The sequence below is a fragment of the Equus caballus genome, chromosome 9 (genome assembly GCF_041296265.1).
Source record: "Equus caballus isolate H_3958 breed thoroughbred chromosome 9, TB-T2T, whole genome shotgun sequence".
NCBI lineage: Eukaryota > Metazoa > Chordata > Mammalia > Perissodactyla > Equidae > Equus > Equus caballus.
Genome location: NC_091692.1, coordinates 36,574,788 through 36,601,934, shown reverse-complemented (window position 1 = coordinate 36,601,934; position 27,147 = coordinate 36,574,788). Strand labels below are relative to the sequence as shown.

The 27,147-nt window shown below is 36.9% G+C and overlaps 1 protein-coding gene across 41 annotated transcripts in view; it reads left to right on the top strand.

The window, feature by feature from the left end:
- SPIDR (scaffold protein involved in DNA repair) overlaps window positions 1-27,147 on the top strand; it is a 472,172-nt gene that overhangs the window by 139,760 nt on the left and 305,265 nt on the right. For all 41 annotated transcript variants that reach the window (XR_011421318.1, XR_011421317.1, XR_002810355.2 and 38 more), the window contains 2 exons: window positions 8,919-9,169; window positions 25,013-25,113. Coding sequence is in view for 36 of the 41 variants with exons in the window: in XM_070221582.1 (XP_070077683.1) it covers window positions 8,919-9,169; window positions 25,013-25,113 (352 nt within the window). In the remaining 5 variants the exon portion in view is untranslated. The remainder of the gene's footprint in view (window positions 1-8,918; window positions 9,170-25,012; window positions 25,114-27,147) is intronic.

The window sequence follows — 27,147 nt, the reverse complement described above, 5'->3', positions numbered from 1 at the left end:
CTTCCCAATGTGAATTCTAAAATTTCGTTTGTCTGGACTTGTCTATGTATCTTGAATATCCATTGTCCTTTTCTTCCTTATTTGGTTTCTTCTCACTTTTCTCATCTTCATCTGTTAAGAATTTTCCAATCCTTTGAGACCTAATATAGGTATAATCTCTTCCAGTATGTCTGCTGGTTTCAGATCAGCCAAATGTTACCCATTTGGAACATTTAGTGTGAGCCATGCTTATAATATCCCCTTTTTTTATTTCAAGCTTTCTGTGAAACTGTCTCTCGTTAAATTTTGAATCTTGCATAACACCTTACACTTAGTGCGTACTAAATAAATATATGTTTAATGACATATTTTCTCCATTTGGAGATATTTAGCAGATAGTTAAGCTTGTTTATAAGTAACAGAAAGCAAATCTAGCTAGTTTAAGAAGAAGAAATTTATTGGAATCATGCTAGTGTATCCTGAGGAATCTAAAATAAAGCTAAAGGGTAAACTGGGCCTCAGGGCAGTTCTGGGAACCTCACCAGCAGAAACTCATGGATCTTTCATTTAGAGATTCATCATAAGTGTGTCTTAGCTTCTACTTCCCAAACTCCCTATCTCTCAATTCAAAATCTGGAGAAAAAAAGAATCTGATTGACTCAGCTTTGGTCACTTGTCTACCTGAGGCAAATCATAGTAGCCACATGGCTGGTTAGACATGGGAGGTCAGCCCTGTGGCTCCTTGGAGGTTGAAGGCTATCCCCTCCATGGATAGGCAGTTGGTTCTGTAAAAAGAGGAGTCAGAAATAAATTATGATAGATGTCTATTACAGCAGTATCGCTAACTTTTGGAAACTGATTCAATGTTGAACGCTGTATGGTTCTGATAAATTGCAGGTAACTTCAGCCACAGACAGATTAGAATGTTGTCATTGCCTTTGCTGACTGATTTCACAGGAACCACTCCTTACTCATATCTTAATCTTGTCATTTGTGCTCTTTAATCACTAATTCAGGAGACTCCTAGTTCTGAAGTTCATTACATCAGAGGAAAAAAGAATCATAATATTAACAATTGTATTTTAGGCATTAGCAAATTATGATCATCGCTACATGTCACTCTTTGGCTCTGTAAATTTGACCACTGCAGTAATTTTTCTGCTGTAAAAGATCCTAATTTAGCTTTCTGTCTTATTTCTGTAACTAGGCTGTATACATGAAGGAAGTACAGTTATGAACTGCTTAACAATGTTTTGGTCAACAATGGACTGCATATATGACAGTGGTCCCATAAGATTATTACCATATAGCCTAGGTGTGTAGTAGGCTATACCGTCTAGGTTTGTGTAAGTGTGCTCTACGATGTTTGCACAACAATGAAATCACCTAACAATGCATTTCTCAGAATGTATCCCCGTCATTGACACATGACTGTAATCTTATATGAAAGTTTTAAGAGGGCACCAGTTGGTTGGCTTTCCAAAAGAAGCAGGAAGAAATATTGAAAGATATAAGCGTTTTAAAGAAAAAAAAGTCTTTATTTTGGTACTTGAAATCCAGCATTTAAATAAACTTATCCATTTCTTTTTTTTTTTTTTGAAGATTGACACGTGAGCTAACAATTGTTGCCAATCTTTTTTTTCTTTTTTTTTCCCTGCTTCATCTCCCCAAATCCCCCCGGTACATAGTTGTATATCCTAGTTGCAGGTCCTTCTAGTTGTGGCATGTGGGACGCCGCCTCAATGTGGCCTGATGAGCGGTGCCATGTCCGCACCCAGGATCCGAACTGGCGAAAACCTGGGCTGCCGCAGCAGAGCACACAAACTTAACCACTTGGCCACAGGGCCGGCCCCAAAGTTATCCATTTCTTAGATGATTTGGTAAAGAATAAAAATTTTCAAGGAACAAAAATTTTGCCCAAGTACATTGAGTCACTGTATAGCACTGGCCAACCTACCAAGAATAATAATGGTTAAAAAAATCTTTGGTTGAGAAAATTTTGTTAAGGTACTGGACCAGCTTTCAATTTTATGTACTGGTTCTTCCTTTTTCACTTTTAAATTGTAATAACAGTTTTCTAATCACCTCTCTGTCTGTGCAATATATAGATGCAAGGGATTAAAAAGTAGTTGTCTCTCCTACTAGAAACATGAGTAAAGTATATGAACTTGTAGTTCACTGGGAAAAAAATATGAAGAACCAATAAACAAGTGCAAGGATGTTCAACCTTATGAATAATCATGGAAATGTAAATTTAAACAAGAGTGAAATACCATTTCATACCTGTCAGATAAAAATTAAAAAGTGTAAGTATGCTCCTTTGGACTCAGTAGTGCCCCCCCCACTCATATTCATATGTCAAAGTTCTAATTCTTAATGTCATAATATCTGGAGCTGGGGCCATTGGGAGGTGATTAGGTCATGAGGGTGGGGCCCTCATGGTGGGTTAGTGCCCTTATAAGAAGAGACATGGAGGAGATCTCTCTCTTTCTTCTTTGTGAGGATACAGCAAAGAAAGTGGCTATCTGCAAGCCAGGAAGAGAGAGAGCCCTCACCAGGAACTGAATTCACTGGCACCTTGATTTTGGACTTCCCAGGCTCAACAGAAATAAATATCTATTGTTTAAGCCACTCAGTCTATGCTATTTTTGTTGTGGCAGCCCAAGCAGACTGATATACAAATTGGTGCCAAGAAGTAGGTTACTGCTGTAACAAATACCTTGCAGTGTGGAAACAGCTTTGGAACTCAGTAATGGATAGAGGCTGGAAGAGTTTTGAGGTACATGGTAGCAAATGCTGAGATTGCCATGAAGGGACCGCTAAAGGTGATTTTGGTGAGAGTTCAGAAAGAAATATTTGGAAATATTTGCTTAAATAAAATATATGATTACAATTAATTTTGCCTGTTTCTTTTTATTTTCTTAATGTGGCTACTAAAAAATTTAAAATTACGTATTTTTCTTGTATTGGGGAGCACTGAAATAGAGCTGCATGTATGAACATGGGTAAATATAAAAAACATAATATTGATGAAAAAAGGTCATTCAGAGCTGTGTTCAGAGGACACCATTGTATAGTTTTATATAAAGTTTAAAAGCTTGCAAAATAATACTATACAGTATATATGTGTGTATGTATGTGTGTGGGTGTATGATAAGAAGGAATAAAAACAGGTTGTTAATGAAGTGTCAAATTCAGGAGAGAGATACCTGTAGGAAGGAGGAAAATGGGAACAGGAAGAGAGATACAGGAGATTTCAACTGCATCATTTTTAAAAAGCTGTGAAGGAAAATTTGCATTGTTAATATTTGACAAAGGGTGATGGGTACATTTTTTTTTGTATTTTTCTATGTGCTTGAAATATTTCATAATAAATAGCTCTAATTCTTGGAATATTTCTAGAAAAATTTTTCCATTTTTGGATGATTAAACTGAGGAATGGGAGAGTCAGTGAAGTAGCTTGTCCATAGTCACAAAATAATTAAATACCTGAGCTGTGATTCAAAACCAAGTCTTTCTCTTTCCAAAACTCATAGCTCTTCTTTCTAATTAATCTGATTCTACAATATTAGGATAAAATGTAAATTTGAGCTTATGAACCTGCAGGCTTCTCTGAGCTATCTTTGATTCTTCCCTTTCTCCTCCTCCCTGTCCTAGGCACCTCTGTGCGTGCACACACACACGGTCATGTTCACGCACATATGTGTACATGCATACACCATCCTTTCTGAAAGAATATGAGTTCCTTACTCTCAGGCTTGGGCTAAAACTGCTGATGTCTCAAGCAGTAGTTCCTCTCTGTGTCCATATGAGGAGGAAACTTCCTCCATATTCATCAGAGATTATGGGCTTGAGGAGAGTTCTAAAACACAGTATGCTTCTAGTTATCTTTTCCTAAAAGTGTTTCTTATGTCTTTTGTTTTCTGTTAGAAATGCCTTCGTGCAGATTACATGATTTGTTGTTCTGGTAAAGGCATTGCTTGTCTTTTTAATTGGCTGCTGAAGACATTATTTGTTATGTTACTCATTGTACTTTATGTAGAGATCCTTTTAGAAATAAGGGGAAGAAAACTTTCTAGGAAATAAATACAAAATTTAAAAATATAAAATTTAAAACCAAAATGCACGCATTAACTGCTATAGGGGCTAAGAATAATAGATAACATTTACTAAATGCTTAATGTGTTAGGTCTTATTATATCTCTAGTTTGAAGATGAGGAAACGAAGGCATAGGGAAATTAAGTAAATTGCCTAAGGTGACCTGCTAGTGAGGGGTCAGGGTCAAACACTGCCTTTACTGGTTAAAGACTTTTAGGCTATGGCTGCCCTAAGTGATCTTTCTTTTGCATTCCTATATCTGCTCTATGCACAATGCATCTGGAATTATCCATAAATTGCTTTTATTTTTAGTTTAGTTTTTACCTTTTTCAGTTTTGAAATTGAAAGTATGCAAGAGCAAGGATAGACTTAAGAATTTCTTTGTGTTAAGTATAGAAGCTTAGATAGCATGCGGGTAATAGGCATTCAATATATTCTTCTGTATTAGCCAGTTCTCATTAAAGAAGTGACTGCCTAAACCAAAACTGCCTAAAATTGATTGTTATGGATTGATGCCAAGAAATTTCAAAGTACTACCTAAGTTTCCATTAAATTTTACCAATCTTACTGCTATTAAATTCTTCACTGAGGAAATTCTCTTGAATTTCATGGTTATGGTTGGAGGACATGCTAGAGTTTGGAATATACTTATGTTTTCATGATTTTAACTTCAACTTTGTCATACCAGTTGTGCATAGTTGAGCAAATATGTCTTTTTATGCCGTCTATCTTTGAAAGAAAATAAAATATGCATATCCAAGCTTCCTGAAAGAATTGTCAGGTATCCTCTTTTCACTTCACCTTCCATTTATTCCTTTTTTATTTTGACTTTTTTTAGAGCAGTTTTAGGTTAAGAACAAAACTGAGAGGAAGCTATAGAGATTTGCCATATACCCCTGCCCCCACACGTGCATAGCCTCCCCTGTCATCAACATCACTCACCAGAATGGTACATTTTTTACTGAGGCTAAGCTTACATTTTACATATCATAATTACCCAAAGTCCATAGTATACCTTCGGGTTCACTCTTGGTGTTGTACATTTTATAGGTTTGGACAAATGTATAATGACATGTACCCAACATTATAATATCATACATAGTATTTCCACTGCCCTAAAAGTCCTCTGTGCTCCCCTTGTTTATCCTTTCCTTCCTGCAACCCCTGTCACCACTGATCCTTTTATTGTCTCCATTGTTTTGACTTTTCCAGAATGTCCTATAGTTGGAATCATTCAGTATATAGCCTTTTGAATTGGCTTCTTTCACTTAGTAATATGCATTTAAGGCCCTCTGTGTCTTTTCATGGCTTGATAGCTCACTTCTTTTTAGTGCTGAGTAGTATTACATTGTCTGGATGAACCACAGTTTATTTATCCATTCAGCTGCTGAAAGCCAACATGGTTGCTTCAAAGTTTTGGCAATTATGAATAAAGCTGCTATAAACATTCATGTGCAGGTGTTTATGTAGACATAAGTTTTCACCTCCTTTAGGTAAATACCAGGGAGTGTGATTGTTGGATTGTATGGTAGGAGTATGTTTAGTTTTGTAAGAAACTGCCAAACTGTCTTCCAAAATTGCTGTACCGTTTTGCACCGTTTATTCTTCAAAGCACACAATTTCCAAGGTCCCATGGATTTCTTCTATCAGTGCAGTCTCTTTTTTCTCAAATCCAAAATGCTTTTCTGTCTCTTCTCTCCTGAAAATAAGCTTGAAATGTTGATGGTATTCCCAAGGTTCTAAGCTGGACCTTCTCCTCTTACTTTTACATAATTTCTGCGGACAGGCTTATCCGACTCTCTTACCTTCATGCACTGTTTCTGTTCTTAGGATTTCTGAAGTTGTATCTCCATCCCACATCACTTTCATGAAAGTCCAGACCTATAGAGCCGCTGCCTATTGGTCAGTTTTACCTCAGCTATTCCATAAGCATCACAACATTAACATATCAAAACCAAATTTAGTATTAGCAACTACCATTTTCCAGAAATAAATGCACTTCTCTTTACTTGTTACCCAAACTGGATGCCTCGGGTCTTCTTTGACTCTGCATTCACTTTCATTTCTAACATCTGAGAGTCCTGAAACTTGGTTTTATTTCTGAAAACTGAAACTTGGTCACCAACACCATGGCTGGTAAGTGACTTTCTCCTTTCTTTGGAATTTTCCTTCTCTAGATTCTCTGTTATATTTATTTCCTCAAGATCCTCCGTTATATGTCTTTCCTCATTTTCTTTGAAGTCCACCTTTCTCTCTTCCCACTACCACTCACATCCTCTTTATGTGTTTCTTTGATATGGAAAAGCCTTCTATCTGGCTTCTTTCCCTACCTGCAGGCTTGAGTACCTTCTTCTCCCACGTAAGAGTCTGTTTTTCAGAATGTTGTTAGGATGATCATTCCATATTAATATCTGGTTTTGTTAGCTCCTTTGAAACTGCCAATGGCTCTCCCACTGCCTCAGAATAAAGCCAGATACCCTTCTACAGCCTTCTCTTTTGCTGTTTGTAAATTTTCGTACATGTGCTCTATTCTCTCTGGCCTCTTAATCATGGTCCTCCTGTTCCTTTTCCTAGAAATGTACTTTCTCCTCTCTCTGCCTAATTAACTTTCACTTAGCATTCAGCTTTAGCTGGCAGATCTTGATTCAGCTGGCAGCTCTTTCTGTCTTCCCTTCTCCCTGTACCTCACTTGACTTTGTTCCTCTTACATGTTGACTGTGGAGCCTGAACAATACTTCAGTTACAATACTTCTACACGTTTTATAACTATTTTGTTCTGATGTCCCCATCCCCACAAAGAGCTGTGTCCCCTTCACTTCTACATGTGAGTCCCCAGCATAGGCCCCATGTGGTTGGTTATTTGTTGACATTTTTCTAGGACAGTGGTTCTCAACTGGAGGTAACTTTGTCCCCCAGGGAACATTTGGCAATATCTGGAGACATTTTTGATAGTCATGACTGGTGGGGTGATGCTATTGTCATCTAGTGGGTAGAGACCAGGGATACTGCTCAACAGCCCTAGAGTGCACAGGACAGGCCCCACCACATTACCTACCCAAAATGGCAACAGTGCTGAAGTTGAGAAACCCTGCTCTAGGGTGAAGTCCAAAACTTTAGGGTGGTAAAAGAAAAGACACTTCCTAACAAAAAGATGAAATTAAATTTGGAGTTATCAAATAATGTGTAAAAGTTTTCAGTGCCAAGGACCTTAATTTTCAGTCTAAACTGCTGTGGTTCTTTTTGTGGCCTATTGCTAATATTTATTCAAAATCTGTTTTGTGGGGAAAACATGTGAACCCAGTGCTTATTAATGGGTTAGCAGCTGCCTGCAGTAATTTAGGCATGCAACTGAGATTGTGAAAAGGATAGTGGAACTAAGCTCTTCGTTTGAGAATTTTTTTCATTTACTTTTTCTTATTTCAAATAGGCCTAGTAACAGGTGACTACCCAAGCAGTTTTTTAGAGGAAATGTGGGGATGGGTGATGCCCTTTTTAAGCTCTTAAAAAGCATTTACTATAAAGTCCTCAGAAAAGGCCAAATGTGATAAATCTTTCTGTGTAAATTATATAATATATATTATAAAAAATAATTAATATAAATATAATTAATATAAAAAATAAATGTGTAAATTAACAAGTGATGAAAACTCTAGTGCTACCCTCCACACACACACACACACACCAGGGCACATGTACCACCTGTACCCACAAACGATAACCTTTGTACACTTGTATTCTCTTCACTCTCTTTAGCCGATTGCCAGCTCAGTGCCAGGGACATAGTCCGTGTTGATCCATCAAAACAGATGGCGTTTCTCATGAAGGACCCAATAACTATACTATAGTTATATTATATTTTATGTAGTATATAAAATTTATAAATTGGGTACAGAAGATCCATTCAACTAAATATACAATTTACATTTAGTAAATGTAAAATTTAATATAAGTATTAAATTAGAAGAGGCTACTAATATACTGGAAAATTAGAATTTTGAAGAATATTATAATATTAGAACAACATGGGACTGACCTGCAAAACCAAGTAATGGGGAAATGCAACACCTTCCATACTTATAGTTTGAGTGCACCTCCAGGAGGAGAGAAAACATCAGAGGAGAGTTTTCATTCTTCTCTCCAGGATTGGCTATGTGGTATGAATTCCTGGTCCTTTTCTAATCCAATTTTCAAAAAAATCTTATTTTGGTAGTTCAAAAATTTGAGTAGGAGAAAGAACATTTTAGGAAAAAATAGTTCCTGTTGATATTAGCAATTTCAAACTAGTCTCTGGAAAATATTATGTTAAAATTGTGTTGGAAAAGTCAAATTTTCATCTTTACCCTTAAAGACTCCTTTGGTAAATTAAGTGGTTTACATTTGAAGAGGCAAGTTTCTTTATATTTGGTTTATAACAAATAGTGAATATTTTTTACCTCAGATTAAATTTCAAAATTAAAAAATACTTTTTTTTTCCCAGTAGGTGTTAGATTTGTAATGACTATCATCAGCCATTCAGGCTGGTGTTACTCAGTTTTCAAGACTGCCTATAAGCGTGGCACATTTCTTTTAGTTTCCTGAAGGAAGATTGAAATATTTGTACTGCATTTGGTGAATTCTGTGAAATAATGTCTGGCTTACAATTGGTTTAATCTCTTCATGTCTTTGGGTATATGGCTTGATTACTTTGGATTTTGTGTCAAAATAAAGTTTAAGCTACAGATATTATATTTACAAAGTTAATTCAATGAATATAAGGGAATAGAATAATAGGCATATCTAAATATGGACTGGAATAAATGTGGATTTGAAATTTAATTCCATTTCTTTTAATATTTTTCAGGCAAGTTCTACAGATATTTTGGAGTATTCGTCAGATAGTGAAAAAGAAGATGACTTAGAGAATGTCTTGGTCATTGATTCAGAATCCTCTCGTGAATACCACATGGATTTTGGATCAGATGGAAGACAGGTTATGGAGAGACTGAAAAACCCAAGGGTGAAATCTACAGAGACCATTTTGTATACACCCCAGAAACAGACAAAGTTCCCTAGGACTCCAGAAAAGTCAGCAAAGAAGAAAAAGCTTTTAAGGTTAAATTATGCCTTTTTAAATACTTTTGTTTTTTGGGTTTTTTTTTCAGTTTTTCACTTTTCTCTTTCTTTAAAACACCAAATACCTAAAATGTTAATTTAAAAATATGTACTTGTTTATTTGGGAAGGAAATTAACAAAATAGAGTTGTAATTCCTGTAAGCAATTATGAAAGTCTTAAGTTCTGGAGATGATTTATGGAATTGTTCATCCAAGCTGAGCCTTCACTGTTTCAGTCATAACTAGCTTACTGCTTTCCTTAATGGAGATTGGTTTTATCAGATTTTATTGAGCATCATGTTCCAGGTGCTGTCTTAGACAATTAATACAAGTAACTGTTCCTGTTTCCGAGTAACTTATAGTCTAAAGAGGGAAATAGAGATAAATATAGACCATTAGATTGCTTTTACGAGTATGATTACAGAGATTGGCCAGGGAAACACTTGCAAATTCAAAGATGTATGAGAGAGCAAAGACTCAAGGACAAGAAACTGGCTGGTGGGTGTGTGAACAACTGCAAGGTCCAGGCTGTGGAGGGCCCAGCAAGACTTGTGAAGGGGTCTGGGGTGTGCCATGTAGGGGGATTTGTCCCAACTCTGTGTAATACATGGTTTCTTTGTGTTTTAAATGAGAACAAAGCAATGAAAAAAAAACCTGTGAAAGTGAGAAGGAGAACTTGTGGGAAGCACTGCCACAAAAGCAAATTTAGTAGAGAGTTTCAAGGAAAAAGGAATTCCAGTAGAAAGAGTAAAAGTGGCAATGAAGAGCATAGGTTTTGGATCTGTTCATTGTATGTCTGTGTCAAGAGAGAACAAGTAAGATACACATGAAGGAAAACTCAATGGGAGCCTTAGTGGACTAATAGAGGAGGAAGCTAGGGGACCATAGCTCAAGGAGTACCCACAACAAGAGAAGTGGGGACAGTGCTATGACTCGTGTGCTGGGAGCTGGGATTTGAGGCAGGAAGTGGGGTGGAGAGCTTAGCTGCTAGTGGCTTGAAAGGGATCTAGTATCTAAAGATATTTCAGAGAAAAGATGAGACAGATTTAGAGAATAATGGAAGGACTTGGTGGAGACAGGGTGGTTAGGGATAATTGCTCTGTCATCTCCAGGAAAGTGGGGGAGGGAGGGTTGGGAGGAGAGGCCTGTCTTGAGCGCAGGAGTGGAGGGAAGAGTATAAGGATATAACGGAGTCTAGTGGGATGGACATGGCATGGTGAGGCAATTCATGCCTTTTCCCCATATATTTATATAAAATAAGACAGAAGGCCTTATGCCCAGAGTGAAGAAGTTGTAGCCTCAAAAGAGAATGGTGGTAGTCTGTAATAGTCTCTGGAGAGGACAGGAAAGGAAGCCAATTTAAAGAGATTCAATTGTCCTTGTTGTTGAAGTTGATGCCATGCAATTACAGAAGGTCATGTCCCCTCTGAGGGCCTGCTATGTGCTGAGGAGTGTTTGATGTCCTGAAGACACAGCAGTGAATAAAGGCTTGAGTAAAGCCCTGCCTGTGTTGGGGGGAAGGCTGACAAGGAGCCAAGTAAAATAGAAACAATATCAAAAGGAGATAAACTTTATGGAAGAAAAGCAGAAAAAAATGGGATAGAGGATGGCCCAGAGATGGGAGAGGGCATTTCAATTTTAAACAGGGATCAGGAAAGCCTCTGAGAAGGTGGCTTATTGAGCATTGGAAGTATGGAACTGGCATTTCCTGAGATGAAGCAGGAGAATGATGCAGGGATCTGATGGTTTTGTTTTGTTTTCCTTGGTGGAAAAATCATGAGGCTTTTTGGAGGGGGGAGCTGGAGTTGTTAGCCTTTTATTTTCTCTATTGTGAATTAACTGTACAAGTTCTTTGCACAGTTTATATACTGGGGTCTGAGTTTTTATTATTGTGTTGGTTCTATACTTTCAAACAGAAATTGTAGTTTTTTCCAGCAACTTTGCTGTTTGGCACTGAATTTGTTTATGTGTGTATGATGTATTTAGGGGGGATGTGTGAAAGTTTATATTTTGTGTGTTCAGTTATGTCAGTCAGTGATACTGTATCAAGCCCCCCCCCCCATGCTTTTTAAAAGTAGAAAGTTGTTCTGCATCCTTAATAGTAATAATCTCCTTTTATATGTATTGTGTTCTCTTTGTCTTTCAGTTTTATAAAAATATAATTGACATGCAGCATTGTCTAAGTTTAAGGTATACAGCATAATGACTTGACATATATATTGCAAAATAATTACCACCATAAGTTTACTTAACATCGTCACCTCATATAGATACAAAAAAAAGAAAAATAGTTTTTTTTCTTGTGATAAGAATTTTTAAGATCTCTCTTACCAAGTTTCATGTATACCGTACAGCAATGTTAACAATAGTCATCACGTTGTACATTATGGCCTCAGTATTTATTTATCTTATAACTGGAATTTTGTACCTTTTGACCATCTTCATCCAGTTCCCACACTGCCCCACACCCACCTCTTTTAACTACAAATCTGATCTCTTTATCTATGAGTTTGGCTTTTTGGGGAGTTTTTTGTTTGTTTTTTAGATTCCATATGTACATGATATTATACATATTTGTCTTTCTCTGTCTCACTTATTTCACTTAGCGTAATGCCCTCAAGGACTATCCAGTTGTCACATATGGCAAGATTTCCTTCTTTTTTATGGCTGAACAGTATTCCGTTCTATATATATATATACCACATCTTCTTTATCCATTCATCTGTTGATGGACACTGAAGTTTCCATGTCTTGGCTATTGTGAATAATGCTGCTGTGAACTTGGGGTTGCAGATATCTCTTTGACATAGTTATTTTGTTTCCTTTGGATAAATACCCAGCGGTGGAATTGCTGGACCATTTTTAATTTTTTATATTTTTTGAGGAAACTCCGTACTGTTTTCCATAGTGGCTGTACCAATTTATAATTCCACCAGTAGTGCACAAGAGTTTCCTTTTCTCCACATCTTTCCAAGTATTTGTTCTCTCTTGCCTTTTCGATGATAATCATTCTAACAGACTTGAGGTGATATCTCATTATGGTTTTGATTTGCATTTCCCAGATGATTAGTGATATTAAGCATCTTTTCTTGTACCTGTTGGCCATTTGAATTATCTTCTTTAGAAAAATATCTATTCAGGTCCTTTGCCCATTTTTTAATTGGATTATTTGTTTTTTTGCTACTGAGTTGTGTGAGTTCTTTATGTATTTTGGATAGTAACCTCTTATCTGATATATGATTTGCAAATATTTTTTCCCATTCAAGAGTTTCCCTTTTTATTTCATTGTTGATTTTCTTTGCTTTGCAGAAGAGTTTGATGTAGCTCCACTTATTTTTTATTTTGTTACTTGTGCTTTAGGTGTCGTAGCCAAAAAATCATTGCCAAGACCCATGTCAAGAAATTTTTTCCTGTTTTCTTCAGGGAGTTTTATGGTTTCAGGTCTTAGATTTCAGTTTGAATCCATTTTTGTGACTTTCGTAAGATAGAAGTCTTAATTACATTCTTTTATGTATGACTTTCCAATTTTTCCATCACCATTTATTGGAGACACTGTCGATTCTCCATTTGATATTCTTGACTCCCTTGTCAAATATTAATTGAGCTTATATGTGGGGGTTGATTTCTCAGCTCTCTATATTGGTCTATTTGTCTGTTTTTATGCCAGAACCATACTGTTTTGATTACTATAGCTTTACAGTATAGCCTGAAATAAGGATGTGTGGTGCCTCCCACTTTGTTTTTCTTTCTCAGGATTGCTTTGGCTATTCAGGGTCTTTTGTGATTCCATACAAATTTTAGGATTTTTTTTTCTATTTCTGTGAAGAATGCTATTGAAATCTTGATACCAATTGCATTGAATTTGTAGATTACTTTGGGTAGTGTGGACATTTTAACATTAATATTGATGTTTCTTGCAGTCCATGAACACAAACTATCTTTCTATTTATTTGTGCTTGCTTCAATCTCTTTCATCACAATTTTGTATAGAGAAAATCCTAAAGACTCCAAAAAAAACTGTTAAACCTAATCAACAAATGAAGTAAGGTACAGGATACAAAGTTAACATACTAAAATCAGTTATCAGATCCATATGTACACTAGCAATGAATTATCTGGAAAAGAAATAAAAATGATGATCCCATATACAGTAGCATCAAAAATAATAAAATACTTCAGAATAAATTTAACCAAGGAGGTGAAAGAGTTCTACAGTGAAAACTACAAGACAATGATTAAAGAAATCATGAGGTTTTTGACAGTGTTCAGTTAGACACTATGTATCTGAGTAGGAGTATGAGTCTGGACTTCACCTGATAGGGCTGGTGCTAGATGTGATTTTGTAGCCTGCAGTGTCCAGATGGTTTTTAAAGCATGAGCTGGGTCAGTTCGTAGGAAATCAATGCAGACTGAAAGGAGAATCTATCTAAGGCTGAGCCTTTGGCGTTCTACATGCTTGGGGCCCAGAGCAAGAGGCTGTTGAGGGAGGAATCAATTCAAGGGGAACATGGTGTCCTGGAAGGCAAGTGAAGAAGCATCTATAAGGAGGAGAAAAGGCGAGCAACTGTGATGGATGCTGCTGGGTTTGTGCTGTGGCGGGCGGGGAGTATGGGGGCTTCTTAGTGGAATGCTTGGGCAAAGCCGGACTACTGTGGGTTTAAGAAAGAATGGAAGGAGAGAAACTGAAGACAGCATGAATAGAAAATTCTTTAGTGGAGTTTTGCTTTAAGGGTGTAGAGGGTTGTTAATTGAAAGGAATGTGGGGATTGAGATTTCTTTTTTAAAGTTGGGAATTATAGCATATTTTGTATGTTGATGAGAAAGGTACTCAGCAGAGGAAAGAGAGGATAACGGTTGGAGTTGTGTCTGACTTGGCAAAAGGAGAGTACAAATGGAGGGATGTGCTGTGTCAGGAGCAAAGACAGTCCCTGAATGGATAAGTGAGAGGGCAGAGTCTATACAGATGCTGAGAGGAACCCGGTCGGGGGCATAGACAGTCCATTCTATAGATGGGTGGGAGGGTCTGTGCAGGTGCTGAGGTGAACCTGTTCAGGAGCACAGACAGTCCATCCAAGGACAGATAGGAAGGCAGAGTCTCCTCAGGTGGGGGTAGATATATGTGGCAGTGGGAACCCATGCAAGTTCTTTCTCATCACTTCTATTTTCTCAGTGAAGTGGGAAGTGTCTTCATCAACAGAGAGTGAGGACAAGGAGGTGGCACTGGAGGAATGAGAAGAGAGAGTAGTCATTTAGTGGGAGAATGAATGGACTAGGGAAATACACTGGGGTTGTCTGGCAGGATAAGTTCCTGATGGGACTTGTCATCATGAATTGAGTTTGAGACTGATGAGTCAGCATGGATTGAACTGTGGAATTGCAAATGTGGCACAGGCAGAACGTCGGATTGTCCAGTGAGTATGATGAAAACGGCCCACAAAAGTTCCAAGAGAGTTGATTATCAGACCATGAAATTTGGACTGGGTAAGATTGGAATGAGAACATGCAGGATGTGGAGTAGAAAGAGATGGAGTAGGAGGAACCGATTGTGGATTGGGGAGAGGTTGATCAAACACTTGTGGAGGCATGCTAGAGGTAATGAGCTGGATAGGTAAGAATGATAGGTGCTCAAAATTGAATTAATGGAGGGAGACACTTTGTTACTTCCAGATTTAGAGAATGACCATGGGAGATGAGTGGCTGAGGTGAGGTGGAGGACACAATCTTGGAGGAGAGGACTTCAGGGAACAAAGAGGTTGAGATATTGGAAGGCTAGCAGGCACTGAAATCAACAGAATGGTGGCCAGAAGCCAGAATATAAGGCCTCCATAAGGTTGCTGGGACTGAGGGTGGGGTGCCTGCCTCAGTTTGGGGATGGATAGTGTCCTCTCCTCCCATGCATCACAGCTGGAGTATAAGGGGTAGTGTAAGATGGTCTGGAAGCCTCAGTGAAGAGCAAGACTGTCCCTTCCAGGTCTTCCATGCCCGTTGGGTGGGCAGGAGGGGAGAGAAGACAGCTGCTGTTTAAGAGCACTGCCATGGAGTCCTCAGGGGAGGAGGAGGAAGGTGGAGGAAACATTCAAAGAAGTTGAGAACACAGGCGTTTTGCCGGTGGTGGAAGCAACTCCACCAATATGCAAATCATTGTTTTCTTCTGGTGATTTCTAAGTGATAACTAAGTAAGTATCTGTTTTGTGGTCATTCCTTTAATGTTTCTGTGTTAAAGTATTAAAAATGAGGTTGGTGTGATTAAGGTGGTCGGTCTCAGGCATTCAAACTGGAAGACTTTCTGTTGATTGTAGGAGCCAGCTTTATTGGACTGACTAGAAAGGCCCATGATTGTCCACAAGGGCAATTTGCTCACCTCCTTCTGAAGCAGGGGAAAAGATAACATGTTTTGACTCATAGGCTGTTTTGTAATGAAATCACTAGAGCATCATGCAAAAGCAGTGCATGAAAAGCAGAAAAAAAAAGAGTTAAGAAAATCTCTTAGCTGGTTGTCTAATAATGATCGAAGAAACGCTTTCGCATTAAGTATTTGGTTTGTTGAAGTGAACTCTTATGGAAATGCTGAGAATACAGTCGTGAAAGACCACCACCTTTTTTCACAGAAGGACCACAGAGGTCCTGAGACACAAACTACTGCAAAGGAAAAAAGCAGGTGTAAGTCACAGATTTCCATGATGGAGCATGAACACAGTACTGATTAAAAGATTTTGTTGTTGTTGTTACCTGATAAGGGCTGGCTAGTAAGGATCAAGTTAAGTAGTTGGCATTTCAAGGGTAGAGAATATTGGCCCTTTCCTTCTGGTTTGCCCTACAGGGAAATGTTACTCACTCAACTTTTTGGGCTTTCTTTCCTTTTTGCTTTTAGCTTTTTGATTCATGGTACTGTTTAAGGCATAACTAAAAAAAGTCAATGCAAAATTGTTTTGATATGTTAGTGTGTTGTCAATAATAAAGCCATATCTCTCCAGTCTTATGATCAAGTTATTTTTCACAGTGTTTATTATATCTGACAGAAAGCAAAACTTAAAAATATTATACTACATTCGTTTAAATTATTTTTTCTTTACCTAGTTGCATAGCTTATTAAAAATATTTTAATGAGTTATTTGATCTGTAAATGAGTTGGAATATTTTTGAATCTTTATTCTTTTTCACTTTGTATTGATTTTATAGGAATGTTTAGCCCTGTTGAATTGATGCCAGTAATCTTTTCAGATAGGTTACCAATCTGTTTATTTTATATAAAAAATAATTAGAATATCTTAACTTCATGAGTTCACCATTTTTTTTACTCCATTGGTGTTCTAGATTTTATCTGTGAGTAACTTATCTAACTATATTGAAAAGAGTTCATTTAGAGGTTCTGGTCCAAGATAGCAACATGGGAAGCTCCTGAATTCACTTTCTCCCATGGACTCACTGAATCTACAGCTATACATGGAGCAATTCCCTCTGAAAGAAATCTGGAAACTGAGTGACTCCTGTACACTGGGTGAATGAGAAAATACCTACATCGATATGGATAGGAAAGGGTGAGACATACTCTTGCCATGAATCTAACGTTTGGCACAGAGATATACAATCAGTAGGGAACTCTCAACTCCCAGCTTCTCCATGAGGAGCAAAGAGTTTGGACCCAACATCTAGCACCCCAACTTTTAAGACTTTCATCAGAGGGATGAGCCCCGCAAAGCACCCAACTCTGAAAACCAATGGGGCTTATGTCGGTAAGACCCACAAGACTGTGGCAAACAAAGAAAGATTTTAAGGGCTCGCTAGGATAGCCTGTGGCTGTCCCTCCAGGGCTCAGCACAGGAGAAGCAGACAAAAACACCCATCTCCCAGTCTTTCTCTGAAAGAGGCCTATTTGCATACTTTGAAAGCTGCTGCCTGAGGGTCAGGCTTCTAATTTAGCACATATCTAGGGGTTGACTTCCATCCTCCCCAGAGATCTGGGAGGCCAGCAGGTGACGTCTTTGTGCTCCCCCTCTGTCTTAGTCTAGGGCACTGGTGTCTCCTAGGAAGGAGCTTGTGCACATAACTGGCATCCCAGCTTTTACAGCTGAGGCCTAGAGGACACATATCTTGATCACCTGGCTCTGATGGCCCGTGGGGCTTGCCTTTGTGGGTCCCATAGGACTATAGCAAACAAAGAAACAGCTCTTGTTTTTTGCAGAGTACATGACCCCAGCCACTATGCCACCAGGTCGGTCCAAGAAGCAGTTCTTAACTGGCTATCCCTTGAGGGCTTGGCAAAGAGGGAATAGACAAAAACGCCTAGCTCCCAGTCTTTTCCTGAAAGTGGTCTACTTGCATACTTTAAAGGCTGCTGACCAACGGCCCCCCTTCCAATCAGCCTGCATCTATGTGCTGACTGAGATCCTACCCTTTGGGACCCTGATAGGCCTTGGCAGACCCTCATCTACTGGGAGCCACTAACCACAAAGAAGACGGGTTGGACATTGACAGAAGTTTGAGAAACAATCAAGAGCTCAGGCCATGCTGAACAATAAGGTTCATTTCCTACACCAGACCTACTTCCCGACTCCATAAAGACTGGGAGAGGTGGCTATTTGATCTAAAGCATAGAAACCAACAGAGTCAAGGAAAATGAAGAAACAAAGATAAATGTTCAAAAAGAACAAGAAAAAACTCCAGAAACAGACCTTAATGAAACAGAAATAAGTGATTTGTCTGATAAAGGCTTCAAAATAATAGTCATAAAGATGTTCACCAAGGTCAGGGGAACAATCCATGAACAAAGTGAGAATTTTAAGAGATAGAAAATATAAGAAAGTACCAAACAGAAATCACAGACCTGTAAAGAATACAATAACTGCACTGAAAAATTCCGTAAAGGGGTTCCCCAGTAGACTAAATCAAGTGAAAGAAAAGATCAGCAAACTCAAAGACAAAGTAGTAGAATTCATCCAAACAGAGCCAAAAGGAAAAGGAATAAAAAAGACTAAAAATACCTTAAGGTACTTATAGGACACGATCAAGTGGACCAATATTTGTATTATAGGGGTCCCAGAAGGAGAAAAGAGAAAGAAAGGGGCAGAAAGCTTATTCAAAGGAATAATGGCTGAAAACTTCTCGAATCTGGGGAAAGAAACACACATCGAGATCCAGGAAGTCCAGAGAGTTCTAAGGAGAGAGTTCCAGGATGAGTCTAAGAGACCCACATCAAGATGCAGAATTTAAATTATTAAAAGTTAAAGAAGAGAATCTTAAGAGCAGCAATAGAAAAGCAGTTGGTACAAAGAAACCCCCATAAGACTATCAGCGGATTTTTAGCAGAAACTTGGCAGGTAAGAAGGGAGTGGCATGATATATTCAATATGATGGGGGAAAAAAACCCTGCCAACCAAGAATAGTCTACTCAGCAAAGCTGTCCTTCAGAATTGAGAGATAAAGAGTTTTACACACATGTAAAAGCTGAAGGACTTCATCAGTAGTAGCCTAGCCTTACAAGAAGTGTTAGACTCCTTCAAGCTGAAATGAAAGGATGCTAATTAGTAACAGGAAAACAGGAAAGTATAAACTCACTGGAGATGTAAATATACAGTTAAATTCGGAATACTCTAATGATGCAATGGTGGTGGATAAATCGCTTATAGTATTATGATTAAAGGGCAAAAGTAATAAAAATAACTATAGCTACAATAATTTGTTAGTGGATAAACATGATAAAAAGATGTAAATTGTGACATCAAAAACATAAAACATTATTTGGGGTAAAGTAAATATATAGAGCTCCAGTATGCATTCAAACTTACGTTATCAGCTTAAGGTAAACTGTTATAAGATGTTTTATATAAGCTTTATAATAACCATAATGCAAAAACCTGTAATAGATCCCAAAAAGACAAAGGAATCAAAACGTACCACTAAATCACCAAACTAAAATGGAAAAGACAAAGGAAGGAATAAACATATACAAAAAGCCAGAAAACAATCAACAAAATGGCAACAGTAAGTCCATATCTATCAATAATTATTTTTAAATGTAAATGGATTAAATTTTCCAGTCAGAAGACATAGATTGACTGAAAGGATAAAATAACAAGACCCAACTATATACTGCCTATAAGAGACTCACTTAAGCTTTAAGGACACAGACTAAAAGTGAAGGGATGAAAAAACATATTCCATGAAAATGAAAATCAAAAGAAAGCAAGGGTAGCTATACTTATGTCAGACAAAATAAACTTTGAGCCAAAAACTGTAACAAAAGACTAAGAAGGTGGTTATATAATGATAAAGAAATCAGTTCATCATGAGGATATAGTGATTATAAACACGTCTGCACCCAACACAAGAGCACCTAAGTATATAAAATAAATTTAATGGACCTGAAGGGAGATAGACAGAAATACAGTAATAGTAGGGGACTTCAGTACCCCACTTTCAACAATGGATAGATGATCCAGACAGAATATTAATAAGGAAATATTAGACTTAGACACATTGCGTCAGGTGGACTTAACAAACATTTATAGCACATTCCATCCCCAAACAGCAGAATACACATTCCTCTCAAAAGCACATGGAACATTCTCCAGGATAGGTCATATGTTAGACCACAAAAGAAGTCTTGCTAAATTTAAGAAGGTTGAAATCACATCAGCCATGTTTTCTGACCATAATGGTTTGAACTAGAAATCAATTACAGGAAGAAAACTGGAAAGTTCGCAAATATGTGGAGATTAGAAAACATGCTCTGGTCAAAGAAGAAATCAAAAAATGTCTTGAGATAAATGAAAATGGAAATACAACATACCAAAACTAATGGGATGCAGGAAAAGCAGTTCTAAGAGGAAAGCTCATAGAAATAAATGCCTACATTAAGAAGAAAGAAAGATCTCAAATAAACAGTAACTTAATAAAACAGTAAACAGTAACAGTAACTTTACACCTCAAAGAATCATAAAAAGAAGAACAAACTAAGCCCAAAATTAGTAAAAGGAAGGAAATAATAAACGTCAGAGTAGAAATATATAGTATACAAACTGAAAAGATGATAGGAAAGATCAGTGAAACTGAGAGCTGGCTTTTTTGGAAGATAAACAAAACAGTCAAATCTTTAGCTAGACATACCAAGAAAAAAAAAGAAGACTCAAATTAGATATGAAAGAGGAGTCATTACAACTGACACCATGCAAGTATAAAAGATCATAAGACAATACTATGAACAATTATATGCCAACAAATTGGACAACCTAGAAGAAATGGATAAATCCTAGAAACATACAACCTACCAAGATGGAATCAGGAAGAAATAGAATATCTAAACAGGCCAATTTCTACTAATGAGATCGAATCAGTAATCAAAAGCCTCACAACAAGGGAAAGTCCAGAAACAGATGGCTTCACTGGTGAAGTCTACCTAACAATTAAAGAAAAATTAATTCCAATCCTTCTCAAACTCTTTCAAGATATATAAGAGGAAGGAACACTTCCAAACTCATTTATGAGGCCAGCATTACCCTGATACCAAAAACAGACAAGGATGTTACAAGAAAAGAAAATTACAGGCCAAAATCCCTGAAGAACATAGACACAAAAATCCATAATAATGTGTTAGCAAACCAAATTCAGCAGTATATTAGAAGGATCATACACCATGACCGATTACGATTGATTCCAGGGGTGTAAGGATGATTCAGCATACACAAATCAATCAACGTGATACACTACATGAACAAAATGAAGGGGCAAAATCGTATGAGCATCTGTATGAGATACAGAAAATGCTCCTGACAAATATCAACATCCATTCATGATAAAAAAAAAATTTCAACAATGCCTGGTTATAGAGGGAATGTACCTCAACATAGAAAGGCTGTATATGACAAGCCCACAGCTGACATCATACTCAGGGATAAGACAAAGGATGCCCACTCTTGTGACTTTTTCTTTTAAAGATTCTATTTTTCCTTTTTCTCCCCAAAGCCCCCCAATACATAGTTGTATATTTTTCGTTGTGGGTCATTCTAGTTGGGGCATGTGGGATGCCGCCTCAGCATGACTTGAAGAGTGATGCCATGTCCACGCCCAGGATCCAAACCTGCGAAATCCTGGGCTGCCGAAGTGGGGTGCGCAAACTTAACCACTTGGCCATGGGGCCGGCCCCTCTCTTGACTTTTATTCAACATAATACTGGAAGTCCTAGCCAGAGCAATTAATCAAGAAAAAGACATGACAGGCATCCAAATTACAGAGGAAGAGGTAAAGCTGTCTCTATTTACAGGTGACATGATGATATATATATAAAAAACCCTAAAGACTCCACCAAAAAACTATTGGAACTAATTAATGAATTCAGTAAAGTTGTAGGATCCAGAGTCAATATACAAAAATCAGTTGTGTTTCTATACACTAATCATGAACTATCTGAAAGAGAAGTTAAGAAAACAGTCCCACTTACAATTGCATCAAAAAGAATAAAATACCCAGGAATAAATCTAACCAAGGAAATGAAAGACCTGTACGCTGAAAACTATAAGACATTGGTGAAAGAAAGTGAGGAAGACAAAAGTAAATAGAAAGATTTTCTCTGCTCATGGATTAGAAGAATTATATTGTTAAAATGTCCACATTACCCAAAGCAATCTACTGATTTAATGCAATGCCTATCAAAATTCCAGGGACATTTTTCACAGATAAGAACAAACAGTCTTAAAATTTGTGTGAAACCACAAAAGACCTCAAATAGTCAAAGCAATCTTGAGAAAGAAGAACAAAGCTGGAGGCATCGCATGTCTGGATTTCAAACTATATTCCCAAGCTATAGTAATCAAAACAGTATGGTATTGATATAAAAACAGACACATATTTCAATGGAACCTAATAGAGAGTCCAGAAATAAAACTTTGCCTACATGGTCAATTACTTTTTGACAAAGTATCCAAGAATATATAATAGAGAAAGGATTGTCCCTTCAATAAATGGTGTTGGGAAAACTGGACAGCCATATGCAGAAGAATGAAACTGGATCCCTATCTTACATCATACACAAAAGTCAACTCAAAATGTATTAAGAACTTGAATGAAAGACCATAATACTCCTAGAGGAGAACATAGTGGGTTAGCTTTTTGACTTTGGTCTTGGCAATGATTTTTTGGATTTGACACCAAAAGCAAAAGCAATAAAGCAAAAATAAACAAGTGGGACTACATCAAACTAAAAAGCTTCTGCACGGCAATGGAAACCATGAACAAAATGAAAAAAGCTACCTACTGAATGGGAGAAAATATTTGCAGATCATATATCTGATAAGAGGTTAATATCCAAAATACATAATGAACTCATACAGCTCAACAGCAGCAAAAACAGTTCAATTAAAAATGGGCAGAGGAACTGAATAGATACTTTTCCAAAGAAGACATCTGTGAAAAACTGCTCAACGTTACTAATCATCAGGGTAATGCCAGTCAAAACTCAATGAGATATCACCCCACACCTGTTAGAATGGTTATCATCAAAAAGACAAGAAATAACAAGTGTTGCTGAGAATGTAGAGAAAAGGGCAGCCATGTACACTATTGGTGGGATTGTAAATTGGCACAACCATTGTGGAAAACAGTATGGAGGTTTGTAAAAAAATTAACAATTAGAATTATGACTATCAGTCAATAGGATATGACCCATCAGTCCCTCTTCTGGGAATATATCCGTAGGAAATAAAAACAGAATATCAAGGAGATATTTGTACCCCTCATGTTCATTGCAACATTATTCACAATCACCAAGATATGGAGAGAACCTAAGTCTCAGCCAGTGGATGAACAGGTAAAGAAGATATATATACACACACACACCACGGAATATTACTCATCCATGAGGAAGAAGGAAATTCTACTAATTGCACCAACACGAATGGACCATGAAGGCATTATGCTAAGTGGAATAATCCAGACAGAGAAAGAAAAGTACTGCGCGGTATTGCTTATAGGTGGAAACTAAAAACCAAAAAAAAGTCAAAGTCATAGAAACAGAGAATAGAAAGATGGTTGCCAGGGCCGTTGCATATATGGAGAGTTTGGTAAAAGGGTACACACGTTAATCTCTAAAATGAGTAATTTCTAAAAATCTACTGTAAAGCCTGGTGACTATTGTTGATAACACTATATTGTATATTGAAATTTGCTAAGAGAGTAGAACTTAAATTTTCGCATCCCCCCCCCCCCAAATTTAAATATGTGAGGTGATGGATGTCTTAAATAGCTAGGTGGGGGAATACTTTCACAATGTGTGTACATATATCAAATTACCACAATGTACGCTTTAAGTATCTTACAACTTTATTTGTCAGTTATACCTCAGTAAAACTGGAAGGAAGAAAAGGTTAATTTGCATGAATACAGTAGGGCCTTCGTGAACCTCTCCTGTGTGACTTTTTTTTTTTTTTAATGTGGAGTAGCTTTTTACTAGAATTATGATTGTTGATTAAAGGTCATGGTATTTTCCATTCCTAAGTTCTGACGCATCTGATCGGAATTCCCTGCAGGAATTCTCTGGGCAGATTGGAGCAGAAGTATCCTGTAGTTATCAGTGTAGCTGCTAATGACTAAAACCAAGCTGGAAATACTGATTCTGTCTTAGGATCCAGATACTTCTGCATATAGAGAACTGTTCTGTGTTCGCTTTTACTCTTGCTTTTTACCTTTTGTCCTATAATTCCTACAGTTTATTTGTGGGATTCTAGGACTTAACCTAACCGTATATTGCTTTCAGATTGTAGTTTGTCTTTTTTTCTCCACTCTAAAGTCACTGGACTGAAAACCAACATTTGGCAAATAATTATTCAGATCGTTGTGAAAAGAATGCAATATTTTGCTTTTTTTCTTGTGTTTATTATGAGTATTTTTTAAGTAGTACTCTTTAAGAGGCAGTAGCTATATTACTGAGGCTAAGCTTATTATATAATTCTGGAGACAGACTGCCAGGGTACACCATTTATAAGATGTCTCACCTTTGTAGATGTTTAATGTCTCAGTGCCTCAGTTATCATCTATAAGATGAGGATGACAGTAGGACCTACTTTCATAGTGTTGTTTAGAGGGGGAGTATAAATGAGTTATTTCATGTGAATGAAATTATATGAAGAAAAGGTTTTATATATATATATATATATATATATATAAAACGTAGCGGTAGACATATATGTAAAGTAGAGATTCTTTAGCATATTTGTGATTATGAAAACTTTTTTTAATTTGTTAGTATATATACTACACACACACATATTCAGAAATAATTAGTGCCTATAGGAAAACAAAGTTCATAGTAGTGATAATATATTCAATATGTATTAAAATAAGATTTTTTAATCATTGTGGAAAAAGCATAGGGTGCAAGTAAAAATTATAGCAAAATCAGTAACATCAATGACTAGCATTTCTTGAAGGTTTACTAAATGTCAGGCACTGTGCTAAATCCTTTCTGGTTTCAATGACTATTTCCTCAACTAGCTAGAATTTCCCTGACCTCTCTCTCAGCTCTGATTTTATCATGTATGTGGTGGGTATTGATATCTGTTCTTTCTACCTCAAAGGGATATTATTAGAATAAAATGAAATAATGTTGTAAAATGATCGGTGAACTGGTACATAATCATGTGAGAGAAGAGATTGATAAATTATTTAGCACGTGATCATAATAATGATTAACAACTGATCTTGATTTGTCTTGAGATCATAGATGTCTTAGGAGCTGCTGACTTCTCTGAAAATAGGTAGTTTACTGAATTAAAAAAAAATGTATGTTATATATGTTTATATGTATTTATAATATTTATATATCAGTTAATATATATATTATTCATTAAACAGAGGCGGGCTAGCAGAAAGACTAAATGGACTGCAGAATCGAGAGAGATCTGCCATTTCTTTGTGGAGACATCAGTGTGTTTCTTACCAAAAGACACTTTCAGGTAAGGCTTGTACTGGCAGCTGAGACTGAGACAAGAATATGCCAGTTTAAAGTATTTTTGTATTAAAATATATGAAGTTTATATTACTGTTTTCATGACTTTTTTTTTCTCCAGGTGTCCTATAGATCTCAGAAATTGTTCCAAAAGATGAATCTGTTCTTATAAGGTCTAATGATTCCTCCCTCTAGAGCTTGTCATAGTTCAGTAGAAGACTTATTTTTGAAGATCTCACTTGGAGGGTTCTATATTAGACTTTTCTCTTTCTAGATCTAAGCCAGTAGCTTTCAGACGTTTGTGACTGCAACTTGTAGTAAGAAATATATCTTCCATCATCTCTCAATACACACAAGATTCACTCACTTACACACATACACACACACACACCCCTGAAACAAACATTTCATAAACAACATCAATTTTAATATGTGTATCATACTGCACATTCTCTTATTTTTAGCATAAACTTAGTCTCACTGAATTGATGCAGGACCCTTCTAATGAGTTGCAGGATTCAGTTTGAAAGTTGCTACTACAAGTAAGTGACTGAAAACTCGTTTCTTAACAAGTTGATATTTAAAATATTCCACACGCCTACAAAAGTTCCCTCTCTTATGAGACAATGGTCTTTTTCAGAGTTTTTCCTGAGTAGTCTCTCCATCTGGAGTGGATGAAGAGGTGGATGGGCATGGTCATCGATTCCAAATCTATTAATAGTCATCTCTACATGGGGATCCTTAGAATATGCATTTTGGTAGGCTCACAGGTTATTTTTGCACATTTTAGAGTTCATAATAGAAGTAGAATGCTAGATAGAGTGCTCAATTGATAGCTTCTCAACTATCGCACATACCTTTGGAAGACTTTATTCTTGTCTCCTTTGTTACCTTTAAAATCCTTCCCAGCTATCTTTAGCAACTCTCTTCTCCCTTTCACATTCTTGTATTAAAATATGACATCTGCATATATTTTATCAGGATAACGTGATACGTATGACCCAAAAATACTTTTCCTGCTATAGGATTCTATGGATTCACCCCTTGTTACATTTATTACTTTGTATCTTGTCATTTTTTTTCATATCAAGGATTATAATATTAAATAATCATCTTTACAATTCATTTGATTAGTCAGAAAGCCCAGCATACATAAAGGTTCCCTAGTTGTATTACTCAGGGAAATCAATAATAGACTGCTTTAAGTACAAAAAAAGAATTTAATAGTACTCATAATTGAAAGCCATAGGGGCTTTCATGCTTCAGGAATATTGGTTTTGAAAAGGTTGGAAGGTCTTCTCCATGTGGTAACTCCCAGCTTCAAATCCAATAAAAAGAATGCTTTCTTTTCTAGTATTTTACCAGAAATCCTGAAGTGATTGTCATTGGTCTGACTGAGACATGCATCCATCCTTGAAGGAGTCACTGGCGAGGTGGAATACAGTCAATAGCACTGTACTAGCCCTTTGCTTAAGCCATGATCATTTTCTTTTCAGACTTATTAATAAAAATCAACAAGAGCCAGTTATGATTTTACAATATATTATCTCATTTTAGCCTTTTAGTGATCTTCCACATTATCTTATTTATAAATATTTTCATGTGCATTCTTAACCTCTCAAATGTGAATGACCTTGACCTGGAGTGATCACTTTCTCCCGTAATCTATTTACCTCCACCTCTAAATAGTTTCTGTTTAATCCTTGTGTCACTCATCGTTTTGAGTTTATTTGGGGTTCTGTGGATTATAAATTTCTTTTTCTGCTTGAACCAGAAAAATATGGCCTTGCCTCTTCAATTCTCAAATTTGCTCTTCTTTTGTGTTCTGCTTTTGCCTTGCTCCTTTTGAAGTAATTATTTAAGAGAATGGTAAGCTTGGATTTCTTTGTGACTGGGTATAAATATTTGAGTTACTAGATTTCAGTGAGGTCACTTTTACTTCTTAGTGGTAGAGACCAGGTTTTATTGGGTTGGGGTTGTGAGCTGTAGGATGGATAAGACAGGGTGGGAAGAATGGAGCACAACAGGAAGAAGAAAGCAA